Raw genomic sequence first — 19,180 nt, forward strand, 5'->3', positions numbered from 1 at the left:
GCCAGAACAGCGCTGAGAAGAGTGTATATTACCCATTCTGCAGACTGTCAGAAGCACAGACTTGGAGGGTGAGAAAAAGCAGATCACATGTTTGAGGCAGAATTAGTATTTTGGAAAAGATGGCTCTTGCAGCCAGCAAGAAGGGTGGGGGAAGAGGGGGAGGGAGGGCTAGAGAGATGAAAGAAAGAAAGGCGGCCGAGGGGAGGAGGAAGTAAGAGAGAGAGTGAGAGAGAACGGGAGGATTTTGAGATGAAGGGAAAAGACGGGGAAGACAGTAAGTGGGGTTAAAGAAGAGACGGATGAAGGGAGAGGAAGACCAAATGTAAGAGGGGAACTGATGAGGGAATCGGGGCGGAGGGGAATGGGGGGGTAGGGGGGGGGGTGGAGGAAGAGCGGCTGGGGAAAAGGGACGGGGAGCGAGACAGAGTGAAGTAAGCGAGAGACAGTCCTGCTCAAAGTACTCATCAATCTCACAGTCCCCTGGCACGCTGGCCCCTGCAGCCGCGCGTAACCGCGGCGACAGCGAGCGGCCGTCTCCAAGCGGCTCGGATTCTTCCGCGCTGGGGGGGGGCGGCGGGGGGGCGCGGAGGAAGACGCCGCTTATGGAGCGATTAGCGTGTGTCGCCCCTCTTCAGCGCTGATTAAGGGGAACTGACGCTGTCTCTGAAGGCCCCGCCCCTCCAGCCGCCGAGACCCTTTATTACGGACGCATTGCTCATCTCTCTGAGTGCCGCTGGCAGGGCACTGTTACACAGGGGGCACACAGGGGGTGCAGTGGGGTTCGCTTTGACATGCTGTCCCTGTGGAGCACCCGGCCCCGTCCCGTCCCGCCCCGGCTCCACCGCGCCCCACTCCCCCGCGCTGACACACACAGCGGGTTCCGCGATAAGGGGAACGGCTCTGATCCGGGGAGCGGCGTCCCCGCAGAGCTCCAGCTAATCCAGCGCTGACCCTGTCCTAATTACAGCCCACGGTCCCCAGGGCCCAATCAAAGGCAGGAGAAGTTGCCTATGCTAATTTTCATCCTTCTACGCTCTCCAGAAATGCCTCTTTCAAAACTACTTCAGGCGTTAAGATGAAAAAAAAGTACATTCTTAAACGAAAAGGGCTTGAACTGAGCCTTTTTTTTACCCCCTAAACTTCTTTTTTGATTAATTTCTTTTTTTTTTTTGCCATTTTCGACTGTATGATCACAAGGGAAATGTCATTAAAAAAGAACAATGTTAAGTAGCAGGAGCCAATTTTTGCTACATGGAACATCGTGCTCCCGCCCACGCCCGGAATACCAGCAGGACCATGATCCTCTCCTCCGGGGTCCTCGCGGCGTTCCTCTCCATCTCCCTCTTCCTCTTTCATCTCCGTCCTTCATCCCTTCTGCTGCTGACCCTCATCCAGCCTTCCATCTCCCTCTCCTCTTTCTTTCTTTCTTAAACGATTCTGGGCCAGTCACTTAATTATGAGCTCGATCCCTGGGTGGCTGCCTGTGCGAGTCACTCTGGCCGTACACAGTCCAGCCGGTGGGGGGTATAAAGAATGGGGCATTGGAGACTCGCCCGCAGTCTGCAGCCATTACTGTACATCACCGCGGTAATTACGCACGGTAATCACCGCAGAGCCGAAGGTTTAGCGTGCTCCGCGAACAGCAATTATCCCCATGCGCTCACGACCAGCAATGCACAGTTAATATGAAATACAATTAGCACTTATTTACGCGGAGTCAACAGGTGGACTTACTGCCGCAGATAAAGACGTTGTTGTTGTTCTCGTTGTTGTTGTTTGATGTGCGTCCGCCGGACACGTGACGTTCTCACAATGTTGCCAAAACATCATTAGAGTGATGTGTTGCTCGGGAACCCATAGTGCTAATAAAAGCAATGGGAGCATTAAAAGGGCGTGCGTGTGCGCGTGCGTGTGCGTGTGCGTGCGCGTGTGCGCGTGTGACTGTACGCGCACGCACGCCCGAAAGTCTGTGTCAGAGCTAACCGGGATTAATCATTCATAGCGGACAGGGAGTATTAATGTCGCCCAATTGTATGTCATTAATTATGCTCTCGTGTGGAGGGAGAAGCCTTTTACCCGAGCAAGACGAAGGCCGTGGGCCAGGGGGGCTGCTGGGAGTCAGGTGGGAGGAGCGGGCGGGGCCGGCGCTGACCTGAGGAGATTAATTAGGCCGCTGTACACCGGGCCGCGCCTTTAACGGTTTACCGCGGCTTAGCGTCAGACAAGGGGATAATTCTGACATTGCATCACCGGAGCTGTTCCTGATTACCAGATTCAAGAGGTCACGGCCATACGCCACCTGGCTACATTCAACAGCGCAGGGACAGACATGCTAACTGGCGCATGCGCACGCACACACGCACGCATCATTAATTCATTACATTAGGAGCTGCGGTACAGAGCTGCACACTCCACTTAAAATGTCAAACATTCAATTTCTTCATTTTTTAAAAGTTTAAGGCCCAATAAAAAACACTTTCTATGACTGACGATTCATTAAGAGTGATATTGTGTAACTTGTTCATAAGCACTACACAGACATTCATAAAACACATATTCATTATGTCAATAATAAAAATTAGGCATAAGGGACAACAAGTGACATTATGTACCAATTTACATATGACCATTTGCACCAACCGTATGGCATATTTCTATGAATGCCTTTGTAGTGCTTATGAAGAGGTTATGAAGCAGTTATAAGGGCCACTTCTAAAAAACGTGACCTAAGTGACTGTGCCACTGATGCAAAGGGTTTGGTCCTGCAACCACCATGAAATCGCCATGACACATACACCTCCTGAAATACTGACCAGTGTGTTCGTGTGATGACATAAAAACACACACATAAATGCACGTGCATGAGGACATGTATGTAAGCAGAGCACAGTACTGTAAACAGTGCGTACAGTGTGTCTGTCTGTATGTATATATGCACGTACATCAGTGTTTACACGTATGCCCATGATGTCAATACACACACATAAAACATACATGCACACACATTTACGTCCATACACAGGCACTGTTTGTACTCACTGATGAGCAGACACTTATGGACACTGTCCACCAATGAGAGCGGCCGTTCGTGCGCACGCGACCGCGAGGACGTGTCACCGCGCGCGGTCAGTCTTTTGGGACCGTGATTTAGGGCGTCCGGTGAGCGGCAGCTGGCGGGTTTAAACACGCCCCCGTTACCGGGGCGACCTCCAGGGAACCGCATATCACATCGCCTGGCAGCTGCTCGATAAGGCCCCGGCCGCCGAACCGTTCTCCCGCCCCGATTACAGCTGCGGGGACCCAGAGGGATCCCCGTCCCGCTATGCGCTCTTTAAAGAGGGGTCCCACCAAAATTAGGCTTACCTCAGCCCCCTGACGGAGAGAGGCCCACACGTGCTCTACTCTCATAGAGTTTCCCACAGACAGAGCGCATGAATGCACTTGAAGGTGCTTCTTCCCACAGTGATCAAACATTAAGTATTATGGCCACACTGTCAAACACCCCACCCCACCCTGTATGTAGTGCATGGCTGCTTACATTTGTAACATGCCTGTCTTCAGCAATGACGTTACGTAGCACACACACACACAACACATGGCACCTGCCGTTTGGGGTGAAGGCCTCAGGCCTGTGCGTCCTCCGTCACAGTAATTCTGGGAGGGTGGAGCTCCAAATCCAGCTGTAGGGGAGCCCCCGGCACCTCCTCCGCCCCAAACCTGACACCTCCCAGGAGGCTGCTCCTTCGTTCAGAAAAAAAAAAGAGGAAGGATGTCAAACAGTAGACACAAAATGCTGCCTGCAACAAGGGTAGTTCATGAGGCAGTTCATAACCGCGGTGCCGTCGTGAGGGACAGATCCGATAGGCACTCAGATTAATCATGGTAAACATCGATTGAGGAGATGCACGTGACACACTTACTGAATCTGAATTAGCTCCCAGTATTCAGGCTTGTCATTAGAATGAATGTCCTGAATACTCACCCTGGTTAAGCAAACACACACTCACCCTCATGCATGCATACACACAACCCTTCACTTATTGTATGTAGTACCATGGTTCATGATCATGAAACCACCATTGGCTACATGTAAAATGCAGCAATAATGTTTTAAAACATGACTTGACAAGCGATGCAATTTTACCACTCTCGAGTAAGCCAATATTGTTTGATAATAGATTGTCTCCGGATGGCCCTCGATTTCGAAAATCTGCCAAAAAATTCACACGAAATGGACGAGGATTTGTTGGCTGAGGAGTGACCAATTACAATGAGGGGTGTGTGGGGGGGTGTGTCTCGCTTAGGGCTAACGCACGCCAATCTGGCGCGGCTCTCAGTTCTCCTTTCTGTAACGCGTTCCCACACACACACACACACACACCGCACTGAGGGCCCTCGGCTGCGCGCCCACCCTCTCTGGGGAGTTTTCGGGCCCGCCCTTCCCTCCGTCCCTCGCCCCCTCGCCCCGTCCCGCCGCGGCAGACGGTCCGTTCCACTCCAATAATCCGCTTGTTCATCCCCCCCTTCTCCGGAGCAGCTGTGCTCCCTCCCGTTCCCCCCGTCCCCTGCGCGGACTTTCATTCTATTCCGCGTCACTCTTTTCTTTTCTTTTTCTTTTTTCGCAGCTTCACCCCCTCCCCGCCCAATCAATACTCAGCCCCCGTGAGTCGGTAAATGAAATGCAGGCCTGATGTCATTTCCTAATTGCACCTCGTCAGGGCCCACGCTGGGGACTTTGGGCACACTGGGGAAGGGGACTTTGTCTTCCTCCACGTCTGGACTGACCGTACCTCCGTCAGGCCGGTGTTTTTCCCCACTAACCCACAACGCTGGTTCAGAGAGGGGGAGGGGGAAGTACAGAGAGAGAGAGAGAGGAAGAAGAGAGGAAGAAGAGAGATAGAGTGAAAAAACAGAAAGAGAAGCATGAAGAGAGGATACTGCCTGATTGTGACATTGCAGCCTGTCTCTTAATTCTTGCTCTCTCTTTCCCTCTCTCCCTCCCTTTCTCTCTCTTGTTCCTCCACATCTCTCTCTCAGTCCCCCATCCTACTTCATGCCTGCTTAGTCAAATTCAAAGTGAACACTGTCAGACCCCACACCCCTCAAACTCATACATTCCCCATAATCTCAGCTTCTCCCCCCTCAGTCTTCTCCATACACCTTCTCCCTAATTCTGATTCACACTCCACACTCTGCTCCCAATTCTCCCCGTCGCACGAAGCACACATTCTGCCCTAGCAGTGTGTCTTTTGCACACATCCCCTCCCCACCCCTACCCCACCCCCCCGCATCATTACTGTATCTGATGTCATTTATATTTCTGTATCCCATTTAAACAGCTCTTGCAGGAGTAGTTGAGGTAGAATAAATAAATAAATAAATAAATCCTTGCTCAAGGGCACAACAGTTGTATCACACCTCAGATGTTCCCTGTAGTGCTTTTCCACTAACCCCTTTCTCACCACCCTGTCGCACACTCATCGCGCTCACTACCACTCCCCCCCATCCCTTTACCCTAACTTTCTCAATGTCCTTCTCCCCTTTCCTCCTTCTTCCATGCCCTCCTTTCTTCCAGCCCTGCGCCCTGCATTAACAGGTGAGGCAGGAAGCGGTTGTTTCAACTCTCCATCGATTTAAACCCACGCCTTAATGGGGTGCTAGACCTTAAATAAGCTTAAATAAGCACCACTCGGCTGATGATTTCTGGACCCAAAGTCATCAGCGTACTTAAGGCCCAATGCACAAGGCAAGGACTAAGAGGAGCCTTGCAGGAAATTTCAAGCCTGCCAGAACACACAGGACCAACTGTTTTGGGAATTTTCCTGAAGTAAACTCCTGTTTTTTAGGTTATGGTGTGAGCAAGACCGATGGCGGTGTATTGCTAAGTCGAGAAGGAAAAGCAAAGCTTCCATAAGTCTTGCCTGAGCTATCCTTTGAGTGTTCAGCTGGCTTATGCACATTCTCAGATCAGAATGTGTTTTAAGACTTATGAAAACGGACTTGAAAATCAGCTTTTAAGTTTACCCAGACATAATATCTGTTTTATCGCCTTTGCACATCCGACAGCAATCTCTGGGTCCCTTAGGAGCTTTGTGTAGTCAATCAGCTGCTGTTGAACCAAAAACCTGTGATAATATCTTTCAGGAAAGAACTACAAAATGCTCCTTGCACGTGACCATTGGAAAAAACTATACATTAAAGGCAGATTCTTAAATGAATATTAATAAGATTAAACATGTCTTCATAACAGAAATAAACACTCAAGTAATTTCCCCCTGGTACACACTATCTAGTCTGTGTGCCTACCTAAATCTGAGCATTAAATCGCTGAGAGTTAAACTAAACTCCACTGAAATTACCTTCAGGGCACTCATTTATTACCAGAGGGCTACTTAATTAAGTAAGCAGCAATACGATATTGGCAATTGAGAAACATTAAATAAGCAAAAAAATAAAACATAAAATAAAATTCTCACACAGCCTATTGTACATTCCATGATATTGTACAAAAAACATCAATCAAATTTCGTTTTTTAAAATATTTGAATTTTTTTGCCGAATACTGCCTACACGTTCAAATGTATGTAATTCCCCCCCGCAGTACAGCATGAACCTGCATGTAGGCTACTGTTTCTTATGTAACATTTACTGAACGGCTGAATGTCCCTAAAAATGGCGACTATACAGAGAGGAGCTGTTGACACTGTTGGCTCAAGGGCACTCACGTGCAGTACCTGCGCCAGTGCTTAGAACCCTCTTCAGTTAAAACAGGGGTCTGAAATTATAATTGTATACGTGAAACATAAACGTTACTATGGCTTACAGGTTCCCCAAAAATACAGACCACTTCGTGGGAAGATTGTAACAATGTTAACCTTTCTTGAGAAAACTGTTCCTTTGTTCTCATTCTCAAAACAACACACTAGTCGTCGAGGAGGACGGTTCGAGTCAGGTAATGTTTTTGTGTGTGAAGCGTGTGCGCCACCTTGTGCTTTTTACTGTTACATTTAATTTTCACCGTTTTATGTGAATGAACATAACTATCATTCGCAGAATTACATTACGGTTATATGGTTTTAGCTATGAAGTAGGTCGCCAACCCAACAATAAAATCATTTTCGTATGGAGTTTTAGATGATAGCTTCGTTATTCTTGCGCTTATGGATTTGCTTACCTTAAATCATAATGTATTTTCGTGTGCATATAAACACAAACTGAAATACGTAGACTACATATATAATCTGAGTATATAAACATCAACGCCTTATTCATATATTCAGATTTGATTTGTCAAGAGAAATGTCTTCGGTTGTTACATTTCAACTTCATAACCCACATAGCTGTGCGAGAAAACAATTGGTAAACTTCCGGCTTGGAAAGGAAGCTTGTCATTGGACAAGAGTGGAGTGCAGACACTAGATATGATAAGAGGGGCGATTGGGAATTCCCCGGAACGGAAAAACACCTTTCGTCCGATAGAAACTGAAAATACATGGCTTTGAGTTCTTCAGTAATACGCAAAACTCAAACGATTAAGATGCAATTCGATGAAAAAACTCGCTAGCCGTCGCAGCGTTTTCAGCTGTCCTCGGTTCTGTCTACAAATTTAAGGGGACCACTTGCACCCTTAAAAGGACATAAACATCGCTGCCTTGTCACTGTAAAATATTGCATACTTCTTGTCGTTGCTCGCTTTAAAGCCCGTTTTCTGGTCCAGATGGAGGACATGCAGTCGCAGACGGTGCAGTCGCAAACATTACCAGATTCTGGGGATCAACATGCACGGCCTGAGTTCGGCATCGGATTCGCGAAACACGAAAGTTCCAAAGGGATCCATGCAGTCCAGTCGGAAGAGTGGTGCGACAGCGGGCTTGGTTGTCTTAGTGGCGGGGCGCTCGGCCTCGATGTTGCATTTGGTAATGAAAACGAGTCCTCACGAGCCTGGGAATCTACCCCATCCACTACCGTCAGCACCGAAACCAGATCCGAACCCCGGCCCACGGACTCCTGCGTTTCTCTTGGCTGTGGTGAGAGACTGGACTCGGCTTTGGGTGACTCGATAACGGATGAGATGTTGAGTTGCATTTCCCAGGGAATGGGAACCATGCGATTGGGAGAGGGAGCTGGAAGCGATCCGGTAGACCGGAGTAGCAACCTGATCGGGGAGGATATACAAACGGGCCCGCCGGAGGAGCGCCAGATGAGGGAGATCTTCAACACCTTGAACTTTGTGTCGGAGGACGGAGACACGTGAGTACAGGTTAAAAATCAAACTGGTTTGACCAAATAAAACTGGTCCCGGCTACTGGTAATGGCTAATTAGATAACGACAAAGGGTGGGGTTGTTTTGGTGCCTTTTCAGAATCATTTGTAACGTACTATTTATAACGGGCTTTGCTAATGAACTCCTTATGCATTTCTGTGCTTTATAACAATAGATACACACCGCTCGTTCTCTCCTGTCTCACAGGGCACTCCACTTGGCACTCATCCATGAACACTGGGCCTTCGTGCAGTATCTTCTGGGGGTGATATCTCTGGATCAGAGTTTTACGCCCTACCTGGACATCCAAAACGACCTGGGGCAGGTGTGCAGCGCGTGTGTGCGCCCTTGTTTGCGCCCCACTGATATTTTACTCCTGCTGTTTGAAGGTGCTGGTACGATGATGCCTGGTTGGTACCAGTGCAGTGTCCGGGATTGAAGTACCATTCGGTTCATCTGATTTTTATCGGGCCTGACATGAAACACGATGTCTACTTGTCTCCGCTCTCGATGTGACTTGAAGTTTGTCTGTGAATAAATGGAGTCCTCTTACTTTCTGCATCTGTCACCCTGCCCTTTCTTTACATTTCTTTCTTTCTCCTTGTCCTTCTCTCCTTCCTTATTCTAATGCATGGTCTTTTCTCTGTTTTTCTCTCTCTGGCTGTCTTTTTTTGAGCCACAGCGTAGCCGGAAATATTCATATAGTTGGGCCTGCATAGAACTAGGTGAGCTAGAACTACCTAGGTGGGCATTCACAATTTCCACCAAGGTAAATGGGTGGACCAGGATATTATTTAGATAGCCATGGCCCAGATGTACCTACAGAGTCACCTTGAGCCTTTAAGAGTCTTGTGCATTTCCTCCCTCTCTAACAGTCCCTCCTCCCTTTCTCTCTTTCTTAATTCAATTCCATTGCCAACGCATTTGTCTACATTATTGAAAAACAAAGGTACAGAAAACAAATATATGGAAGATGTATGTCTAATGTAGTGGTAGCTAATGGTTGATCTCTCTCTCTCTCTCTCTCTCCCTCTCTCAGACGGCACTCCACCTGGCAGTAATTGTAGACCAGCCGGAGTGTGTGAGGGGGCTGCTTTGGGGGGGTGCGAGCGTGGAGCTGCAGGAGCGGGGGGGTCACACCCCGCTGCACCTGGCCGTGCGTGAGGGCAGGGTGGCGTGCGTGCGAGAGCTCACCTCCAGTCCCACCAACCCGGAGCACCTGCGCATCACTAACTACTCAGGTACGGAGCCACGGGCCTGCAGAGACATACTCACACACGCACACACATACGCACGAGCATGCGCTTGTACAGACATACACACGTACACACGCATGCATGGGGATGGATCTAGAAATTGTTTGTGCAGGGAAGGAAGTTTGAGAAACAGGCCCCTCTGCACATGTGCACATATAAAATGCACGCACCTCTCGGTGTTTCCTGGACCCACTAGTGCCTGGGAACTTTGTCTGCTATATCTCCTTAGCTCTGCCCCTGCGTGACTTGGGCCAGCCTCATGCTCAAGCCTTTTCTTATCCTCCCTTTCCTCTTCTCACGTATCTACTTTCATTTCCTCTCCTTTCCCTCTACCATCCGTCACCTCTGATCTCTCTCCCCTGGTGCTGACTTTTGTCCCCCTCTCTCTCTCTCTCTCTCTCAGGGCTAAGCGCTCTGCACCTTGCTGTGCAAAAAGGAGATGAGGACATCGTGAAGATGCTGCTGGATGCAGGCGCCGATGTCAACCAGAGAGTGAGTTGGATCAGACCAGTTTATGGCCATGACAGGAAGTCAGTCCCAGCGGAATGTAGCAGTGAAGTGACTGTCAGCAGCACCTCACAGTTTTACCCATGTTCCACATGAGTACTGTCAGGCCTTATAAAACTACAGTAGCCAGCAGCACCTCACAGATTTACCCATGTTCCATATGAGTAATGTTAAACCTCATAAAACTACAATAACCCATCGAATGATTCACAATGACTTCGTATTTTCTCACTCCCCCCCACAACTGTTGCACAGCCGAGTTGGGTGTGAGGTGAGAGGTGTTTTCCATTGTGGGTGACAGTTTTTCGGACTTTCCTCTCGCACCCCTGCCAGGACCTGAGCGCGGGCCGTTCGCCGATGCACTGGGCCGTGGAGTCCCAGAGCCCTGGGGTGGTGCGTCTCCTCCTCAGGGCGGGGGCCGCCGTGGACCAGCCCTCGTACGCGGGACACACGCCCCTCTACTGCGCCATCCACAGGCCCAACGGGGAAGTGCGCCACCTGCTGAGGGAGGGAGGGGGCTCTGCGCTCTGGGGCCGGGAGGAGGAGGAGGAAGAGGAGGACCGGGAGAGTGAGGAGGTGAGGGGGAAAGGACGGGTGGATTTGGGGAACCGGATTCTTGTTCTGGGCCCAGCTCGGGGGACAAGCCAGGATGTAGCGGGGAGGAGAGTAGTGAGGACCGGCTTGGTTCCAACGTCCGTGTCTCCATGTTGTCTCTGCAGGAGGAGTTTGATGACTTGATCATCAACGGCCATCGTGTGCTGTAACCCATGAGTGTTGCCATGGAGACGAGCCAGCAGCCTACAAACACCGTGCCATTCCATGCAGCACGGCAGTTTGGAGACTGAGCTATGTACCTGTGTGGGGTGTGTGTGCGTGCGTGGGTGTGTGTGCGTGCGTGCGTGCGTGTGTGTGTGCGCACATGTGTGTGTGTGAAGACAGTCCGGGGCATTTTCAGGCAACTATTTTAATTATTGTACCCTAAGTTAGATCAAACTGCTGTTGAAGACAACCATGCTCTGGGGTTATGACATCTTGTGTGTGTGTGTGTGTGTGCGCGCGCGCACGTGCGTGCATGCATGGGAGAGAGAGAGAGAGTTAGATGGCATATTTTAGAATACCACACTGGCTGAGTAGTCCTCTGTAAAGGACTGTACCATTATTGTAGAAGGTATTCTGGGGGTGGGGGTGTGTGAAGGTGCTGGGTTTGGACTTGAGCTTGTCCATCTCTTTTACTTTATAGTGTTTTGCTTCCAGTGCGACTGCCCAGCGTGACATAGTTCAGGTTCAGCTTTAAAGTTTGCAGCCCCGAGTTTGCTTCTGTAAACTAAAGAGAGGTAGTGCCATTCCGTGCTCCCAAGTGAACCTGCATGATTGAGGTTAAGTGGAAGAAACCACACTGGGAGCATGTTGAGTTGTTAGCTTGGCTATTTCTGTAAATTGATTATCGACTTAATATTTTTGAGGCACCACGAATTGTGTCGGCTTTCTTTTACCAAAAGGATTGCAAAAGATGCTTAGCTAAATCGGGTGGCGTGGGTAAGTGGTCATATTCAAAGGTGAGTGACAGTGTACATAAAGAGGGGAGAAAGAGAAAGGTAGGGAACAAAAAGGAGGGAAATTGGAAGTGGGACAAAGATGGAGTGGAGAAGGGAGCGAGAGAGAGAGAGAGAGAAGGGAGAAGGAGAGTCAAAAAACGGTGTTGCCACACTTAATTTTGCTTTATTGCTCTTTGTACAGTAGCTTGATTGTAAAGAAATACTGTCTACATCAGTGCATGTGTATTCCTCTTTTTTCTATTAATCTTGAAGAGTACTGAACCTCCTAGCAGTGACGGCTTGAGCTGACCGTAAAACGGATAGATCCCTGTCTCGCTTTTTGCTTTTGTTTTCTTCACTAGAATGCTTTCCATGAGGAAAAAACTTAAATAAACCATTAAAATGAGATCGATATGGCCTCCTGTCTTTGTCCAGTATATCCATGGGTGATCATGTAAGCACCTTGAGCCCTATCCACATGCGCATGCATGTTAACCATCTGAAGTTCAGTGTCAGTACAACCTTGATATAATCAGTATGACCTTGTATTGATACTGCATACATACAGTTGCCTTCAAATGCATTCTCAATCCATACTGTAACAAAAATATGATTTAATAAAGATACTTGATACATGAATTATGCATGAGTGTACATATGATATTCAAATGGCCAGCACAGTCCAACAGAATATGTATTACAATTAACTGCGGGTTTTTCAAAATGCAATTGTTGCTTTAAAAAACCAAAACTCATGAATATCTCAAAATACATCCTGTATAGACCTGCTGCAAGTTTCTCTTTTCTGGAAGTTACTATCAGCTTCTGCTAGCATGGGTGAAAATTCAGTGCACAGAATATGTCAGTATTTGTATTTGTAAAGTCAGCTTTCCTGAAATTTAAGCTAATTTTAGATTTTCTGACCTCAAGTCAAGTATGACTGTGGGGGGAAAAATCACAGAGCAATTAACTCTTCACTGTAGCATCCATTATCTAGAAATTTGAGGCTGTTGCTGGTCAGTTCTTCGCCAAGAAGAAGCTTCCAGGAAATTTCACCATAACAAGCAGAGAAAACGGTTTGCTAAGGATGGGAACACAAACAAAAGAGCAACGGTTGGAGATGATTTCTTTCTCTTGAGAATGTACTGGCATCAGCCAGATAAAATGTCTCACAAAACCCCCATTCATTAGCAGCTACACAAATCTTGTATTTATAGCAGAGGAGTTACTGTAAAGAAATGCACTCTTGACTCTTGGAGAAAAATGGAAGAAAACTCATCACACCCTATTTTTATCCAAATTGGTATTTTCCATCATATGTATGACAGCCTATTGCATCAATGTAATGTAAGTTGGGGAGGAGGCAGGCTAACATTCATTTCCTCCAAAATGGCTGCAGTTTGCCAGTTGCTGATTTCCCGGGTGTTCCCAGTGAGGCATAGGCAGGAAAGAATGCCAACTAGCTGGGCTACGTCTGTACTCTGAACTACAGCATTATGCTGAGGAAGTGCTGCTCTGATTTGAATGGGAGTCAATGGGATTTTTTCCAACTAAGTCACAAGTGACCCAATTTTTTCTCACATTAATGAGCACAACAACTTTGAATAATTGAGTAATAATGTTAGGATGGTCAAGAAAATTCGCCATTGACTTGCATTATTGCACGTATATGTTATCGGCTAATCCACCATCTTTGGCCTTCCACTTGCTAAGCTGCCACAACTCCAGTGGTGAAGCACTGCTCAGCGGTTTGACCTGTCAGCTGACTACAGGCATCCAGTCACAGAGAGGCTGTGTCTAACGGTGCTATGACCACATACACACAGTCCGCACTGCCATTGGCTAGCTCAGGGGTGGGAAATTCCATTCTTGGGGGGAGCCAGTGTGCCTATAGTTTTTTTTTCTTCCACTAATTGCCCTGGCTTTATACAGAGAACTCCTTGCAATGAAAGCTTAGATCACAGACTAATTCCCAAAATATATTTTCAGAAACCTTAGGCTTCTCTTGCCCTTTGAAACATGGTGGAAAGAAAGCAACACTGTATTCCTGTTTGGGGATGATTTATTTAGCAAGACTGTGATCCTGGGGCACAATACGGATGAGATGGCATTGAACAAATAGGATAAGCCTGAGGCACACATGGAGGCTGATTGGCTGAGTGGGATCATGTGGTTCAGAGGGTAACAGTCACAAAATGTCATCAGCACACAAGTACACACACCATAGTATGTGGAACGACAGGTGACACGGACAATGTGAAGAAGGGAATGTGTAGATTTACCTGTCATTGAGGTCAAGTGAACACATTGAAGCTTACTTCTTATTGTGGTTCAATAGAATTTGTTCATGTTTCAGTAAGAATGATTAAGAGCTGTAACAACTTTTCACTTATGCCAAATAAACAGTCACTGGCTGTGGTTCCATTGGAATTTTCCTTGTGTGTAACGCAGTCTATTTGCTGATCTGACTGAATTTTATACTCAAAATAAAATTTCCAATAAGCATGTTACACAAAATTGGCAAATTGCTTTATAAAGTTGTACTAATTAATGTTAACGGACACATAAGTTGAGTGTAAGTACAGCACCAGGCTAGTCTTGACTAGTCACAGCCGAAATGCTATCATGATCTGTTTTCTGAAATAAATTTTTATGGAAGGAAAGATGTAAAAATGCAAATGGTTCACAGTAAGCATTTGATGTTCTCTCAGAGTGGTTAAAGGAGCACTACAAATTAGTGTAAGTAAGCATGCTAGCATGCTAGTCTGTCTCTCTATCTGGTAATCAATGTGTAAAAAATATTTTGTGACAACAGCCGGTTTGGGAAAGACAATATACAATATACGTTTTGTGACATAATTCAGATTGAACTACTTTATTCGATACCCACAGAATATGAAAATCAAGGTGCTGACTTAGATGCAAGTTGGGATGAAATGTCATAGGAATTTCATGTGTGTAAAAAAATCCAGATGACATTGCAGCAGCCAAAATATACACATTTAATTGTGCTGAGACACCAGAGGCTTGCGCCATTTAAAAACCTCCTATGGAAACCCCCGCTATAGCCTGCCCGTCAGTCTGTCTGTGGCTCTGGCTGATATGAGTGTGCGTCTATTCCCTCTCAGCGATGGCCGACAGATGCCCTTCGATCTCCGCTTCAGTGAGTGTCCTGTTGGGAGAGCGGCAGGGCTGGATTAATGGGCATCCTTCCTTAAATAGCCGGAGCTGTCGCTTGTTCGATGGCTGTGTGTCACAGCACCACCTCCACCAAAACGCAATGCTGTTTGTCCAGTCTTATTCTGATTTTTATAGACAACAGGTTCCATCGTTGTTATAGCATGTAGGTCAATGGAGACACGGTGACAGCCTGGCAACCCAATTAGAGTTTCTGTGCAAGGCCAGTGTTTGTGTTTTCTTGTTATAGACTGTAAAAAAAACTTTTTTTTATTTTAGCAAAATTGCGGTCTTTCACTAACCAACAAACTAGTTTGTTTAGTAGAAATCTAGAACATTTCCAGTTTCTATGTTGGTTGTGCACATGCAGACACACAATCTAGGGCAAATCTGACTGTGCTCTGTCCTAGAGAGCCCAGTCAGAATAAGACTGGATTGACCTCTCTTTCCTCTCATGGGGTCACCCCATCCCCCCCCCCAGGGAAGTAATATAATACTGCAGCTACCCAACCAGCAGAAGCTACAGAGAGGGGGATGAATAGCTGCCATTCAAATACTCAGTAAATCAATCAAACTTTGCACTCATTCTGTGTATTGTTATTTACAATCAGGTTGCCGCACCATGGACATTATCCAGAGGGTATTTTAAAAAACAGAAGGAAAAAAATAACTTGAGCCAGTGGGAAGAAAAACTGAAAAATTACTCCCTAACTACTTAACTGGCAGTCTACCCGAAATCCTGGATGACGGTGAAATTCAACGACTCCAAAACATTTCACTCCCATGTTAGGTGAAACCAGAATGTGGACAGAGTATGAACACTACCAAAAGGCAAAATTTAAAAAGCAAACTATTCAATCTCTGGATTAAGAACAGTAACTGGCTTGAAGCCACTGGATATTTTTATAATCAGCTGACAGAAATAAAATATTGTCACAAGCAAACTAGCATGTTTCTATTCCAGGACTACTTTCAGAACACGTATGGTCGATTAATTATGCACATAATAATAATCAATAATCAAGTTTCAATAATCTAACTCGTCATCTTTAGTGAGTGCAGTCCATGAATCAGTAGAGGCACATATAGTTCTTTAGAATGGCATGTTGATGGGGATAAGACCATAGGAAGCATAGGATCCAGATAGCCATCATAAATACACACGGATGCTCCAACTCTGATATTACATTATATGGCAATATGAACTCTACCAATAGTGACATTTTATTAAAGGGGTTTTCTGTGGATATTTTTAATGCATACTCATATCTCTGTTAATAGGGTTTGGATATGTGTGGGCACAGAAATGTGGATAGCTGGACTAGGTCAGAAAAAGAGCAGTGCCATGGAGGCGTCCGTACCTGAACTTGGGGCTGGCTTTGGTGACCACGCCCACCTCCAGATCGCTGCTCTTGAAGTCCTGGGACAGGACTGAGGACAAGCAGGAGATGGCCATCTACAGGAAAACAAAAGTGTGAGAGGAACCAAGTCACCCTAGTGCTGACAGAGCTGGTGCCTGGGATAAGATATGAAGAAGTGAAATATGCTCAGAGATATGCTGAGACACAATGAGACACACTTGCATGGTGAGACACATAGACACAGTGAGACAGTTTTTGAAGCTCACTTCCTGGGCCCTGTTTATGAAGCAGGATTACTGAGTCACCTAGATGACTGTGCTGAGTATAACCTGGAACCCTCCCAAATCTGGCACATGGACTGAAGTTTAAAAAAACTTCAAACTACAGTTTTTTACTCAGCGCAGTTGTCCATTTAACTGAGTAATGCTGCTGTGTGAAATACCACATGCTTGTGTATGTTTGCACTAGGTGGCGCTGTCTCACCTCCACAGTGTTTTCATAGGTAAGGTCCGGCTTCTTCTTCAGCTTCTTCTCCAGGTAGCTGTTGGCCTCTGTCTGCTTGGCGCCGACGCCGGTGGCCCGGAAACCGCAGAAATAGCCAGCTGGGTCGCACTTGTACAACACGGGGCCAAAATGGGGGTCCACCGCAATTAGGATCATAACTGTGGGAAGGGGCAGGACACAGGGTGTCTGAGTCACTGATCTTTCCTTTATTACATTGAATAAGAAAAGACTGACAGAGGAAGAGAAAGGGAGAGAGAGAGAGAGAGAGAGAGAGATAGGAGAAGAGTGGGAGAGGGGGTAACAGTGGAGGAAAGTTGTGAGCGATAGAGAACTGATAGAGTGGAATATAGGGAGAGAGAGTGAGGAGGCACTGGTAGAGTGGGCTGTCAGAAGGAGAGGGGTTAGAGCCAGTAGAGAAACAGAAAGAGAAAGAAAATAGATGAGTAGAATGGGGTGATAGAATGAAAGAGGGATTGAGGCCTGTAGAGAAGGCAAAAGAGAGAGAGACAGACTCACCGCAGCCCAGGGGTCTCATCTCCGCGTTTTGCGTGTAGACCTGTGAGATGTCCGCCAATCTGCGACACAGCATGTCTGCTGTGACGTCATAACCGAACTTGTACTTGTACTCAGCAGCCTCCAACCGTGCCCGATGCACCTGGGACCGGCTATCAGCTGCAGAGAGCAAGAAAGTGAGTGAGGGATGCAGCACTGCCTGTGTGTGTGTGTGTGTGTGTGTGTGCGTGCGCAGTCACCAAAACAACACTCATACATGTAACGACTGTGTGAAAACACACACACACACACACAGTCGTTACATGCATGAGTGTTGTTTTGGTGACTGCACCTGTGATGCCACTGTCCAGAGCACAGGTGCAGTGTGCAGGCCATGTTGGGTGTGAAGTGGGGGGGTTCCCTCACCGTGGTGTCCCGTCATCACGCAGCCAATCCGGGGGGTCAGGTGGTACATGTTGCTGAAGCTGGACGCGTCAAGCAGCTTGTCCTGTGGTCACGGGGACAGTTTGTAGTGAGTGTGATGTCGTAAAGCCCGGTGCAGGCCTATATCTGGACAGATTATTATACTGTTTCTGCGTCTCATAAAAGCCCATACAGTTTCTGTTTGGCAAACTGTGCAGGTCTCAACAGCAGCAATATGAACAGTGTGGCTGGACTCGGATGCTCATGTTCGTTTTCGGACGCTGTTCAGTTGCGCTTCGCAGCATGCTTATGAAGCACTTGACTCCAAAGCGGGACAAAGCTTCATGTCAGAATTTGACATCACTTTAAACGAGAAGTGCATGCAGAACGGATCGAATGTTGTGCGGGACAACGGGTTAGCCAAAAGAAGGCGTAACAGAGTGCCAACCTTGCGCTAACATTACAGCAATGCTTCACGCATAATCTGAGAGCGTCACTTTGGCGGGACACCAGTGTCACCCTTGCCGTCCACCTCTCTTACCGGAACTTTCTTCTGCGTGACAACCACGGAGCAGTCTTTCCCCCTTAAACCCACTGACGTCAGACCACTCTGGGCGATGGCTTTGAAGGCATACTCTGAGGCAGATAACGTCAATCAATCAACTCGTCAGTCAATCAAGCAATTCATTTAAAAAATATTCTCTGTCATTCACAAAAAAATGAGAAAGAACAGTGTTTAGAAATCAACAAAAACTGAATAAACCAGAAAAGCACAACAGTTTGCTGAAAAACCAGAACAGATACAAATTAACCCTTAAATTACAAGTATTTACGTAAGCATAAATGTATTCAACAACGTGTTACATTTAAAAAATATATCAAAGTGACTCTATTATTAGTAATTCGTGTCAAAATATGCCATATCATAACAGTTAGCCTACATCGTAATTTTTTATGTTGAAACCACGAACAACCCCCTTCTAAATAGAAGAAACACTCGTTGGCAGCAAGAGCAGTACTGTAAAAATACATTCACACAACACACCAGCGTTAGAAACCAGAATAAATGGATGCATAAGAAATAGTACACACGTATCCAAACTCCATGAAAAAGGAAACAAACAGGCGACATAGAGATTGATATCTTTTAAATAGGCTACTTTTCGCATTCATTTGGACTTCACTGCACGCGACTTGACATTTTGTCGACATAGCATTGTAGCAGCTACGTTGAACTTAATTCGTTGATTTTGATTACTCTGTCTTTGGAGTAACAGCTTGTATAAATAAATAAATAAAATAAAATAAAAAAACATTTCACACCAATGCGTTCGTTGTCTGTTAGCGTTCTGGTGCACAAGTTTAAACGGAGAAAGCAAAGGGAGATTAGTGCATGTCCTTACCGACTTGATAGAGGCGGCCTTCAGGTGAGAAAATTGTAATGTGTCGATCAAACCCAGCGTTCGAGCCCCGGGCCATTGCTATACCTTAAAATAATGTTAAAAATGAACAACACATAAAAACACTAACTTTACTATCTGTGATCAGTGAAATGCCCCTCAACGTATTTGTTTTGGGGAACGGAGGGCGAATATGAATAGGAGACGATGATGGTAGGTATTATACTTCCCTGAGTTAAACTCTTTCACTTTCTCTTTCTCT

General features: G+C 46.7%; 2 protein-coding genes across 2 annotated transcripts; one reads left to right on the forward strand and one right to left on the reverse strand.

The window, feature by feature from the left end:
• The first annotated feature begins 7,380 nt into the window (after nt 1-7,380).
• On the forward strand, nt 7,381-11,973 carry nfkbib (nuclear factor of kappa light polypeptide gene enhancer in B-cells inhibitor, beta). Its single transcript, XM_064303777.1, has 6 exons — nt 7,381-8,250; nt 8,471-8,588; nt 9,303-9,504; nt 9,923-10,011; nt 10,360-10,602; nt 10,746-11,973. Exons 1-6 carry the CDS (start codon nt 7,718-7,720, stop codon nt 10,788-10,790), a joined length of 1,230 nt encoding a protein of 409 aa, XP_064159847.1. The 5' UTR covers nt 7,381-7,717; the 3' UTR covers nt 10,791-11,973.
• Nucleotides 11,974-13,605: 1,632 nt separating this feature from the next.
• On the reverse strand, nt 13,606-19,172 carry LOC135237047 (proteasome subunit alpha type-6-like). The gene is made up of 7 exons (XM_064303784.1): nt 18,922-19,172; nt 18,060-18,154; nt 17,522-17,603; nt 17,120-17,275; nt 16,583-16,761; nt 16,100-16,194; nt 13,606-14,733 (listed from the first exon to the last, which is right to left on the reverse strand). Exons 1-7 carry the CDS (start codon nt 18,995-18,997, stop codon nt 14,676-14,678), a joined length of 741 nt encoding a protein of 246 aa, XP_064159854.1. The 5' UTR covers nt 18,998-19,172; the 3' UTR covers nt 13,606-14,675.
• Nucleotides 19,173-19,180: the final 8 nt, after the last annotated feature.

This window comes from Anguilla rostrata, chromosome 12 (genome assembly GCF_018555375.3).
Source record: "Anguilla rostrata isolate EN2019 chromosome 12, ASM1855537v3, whole genome shotgun sequence".
NCBI classification, from domain to species: Eukaryota; Metazoa; Chordata; class Actinopteri; order Anguilliformes; family Anguillidae; genus Anguilla; species Anguilla rostrata.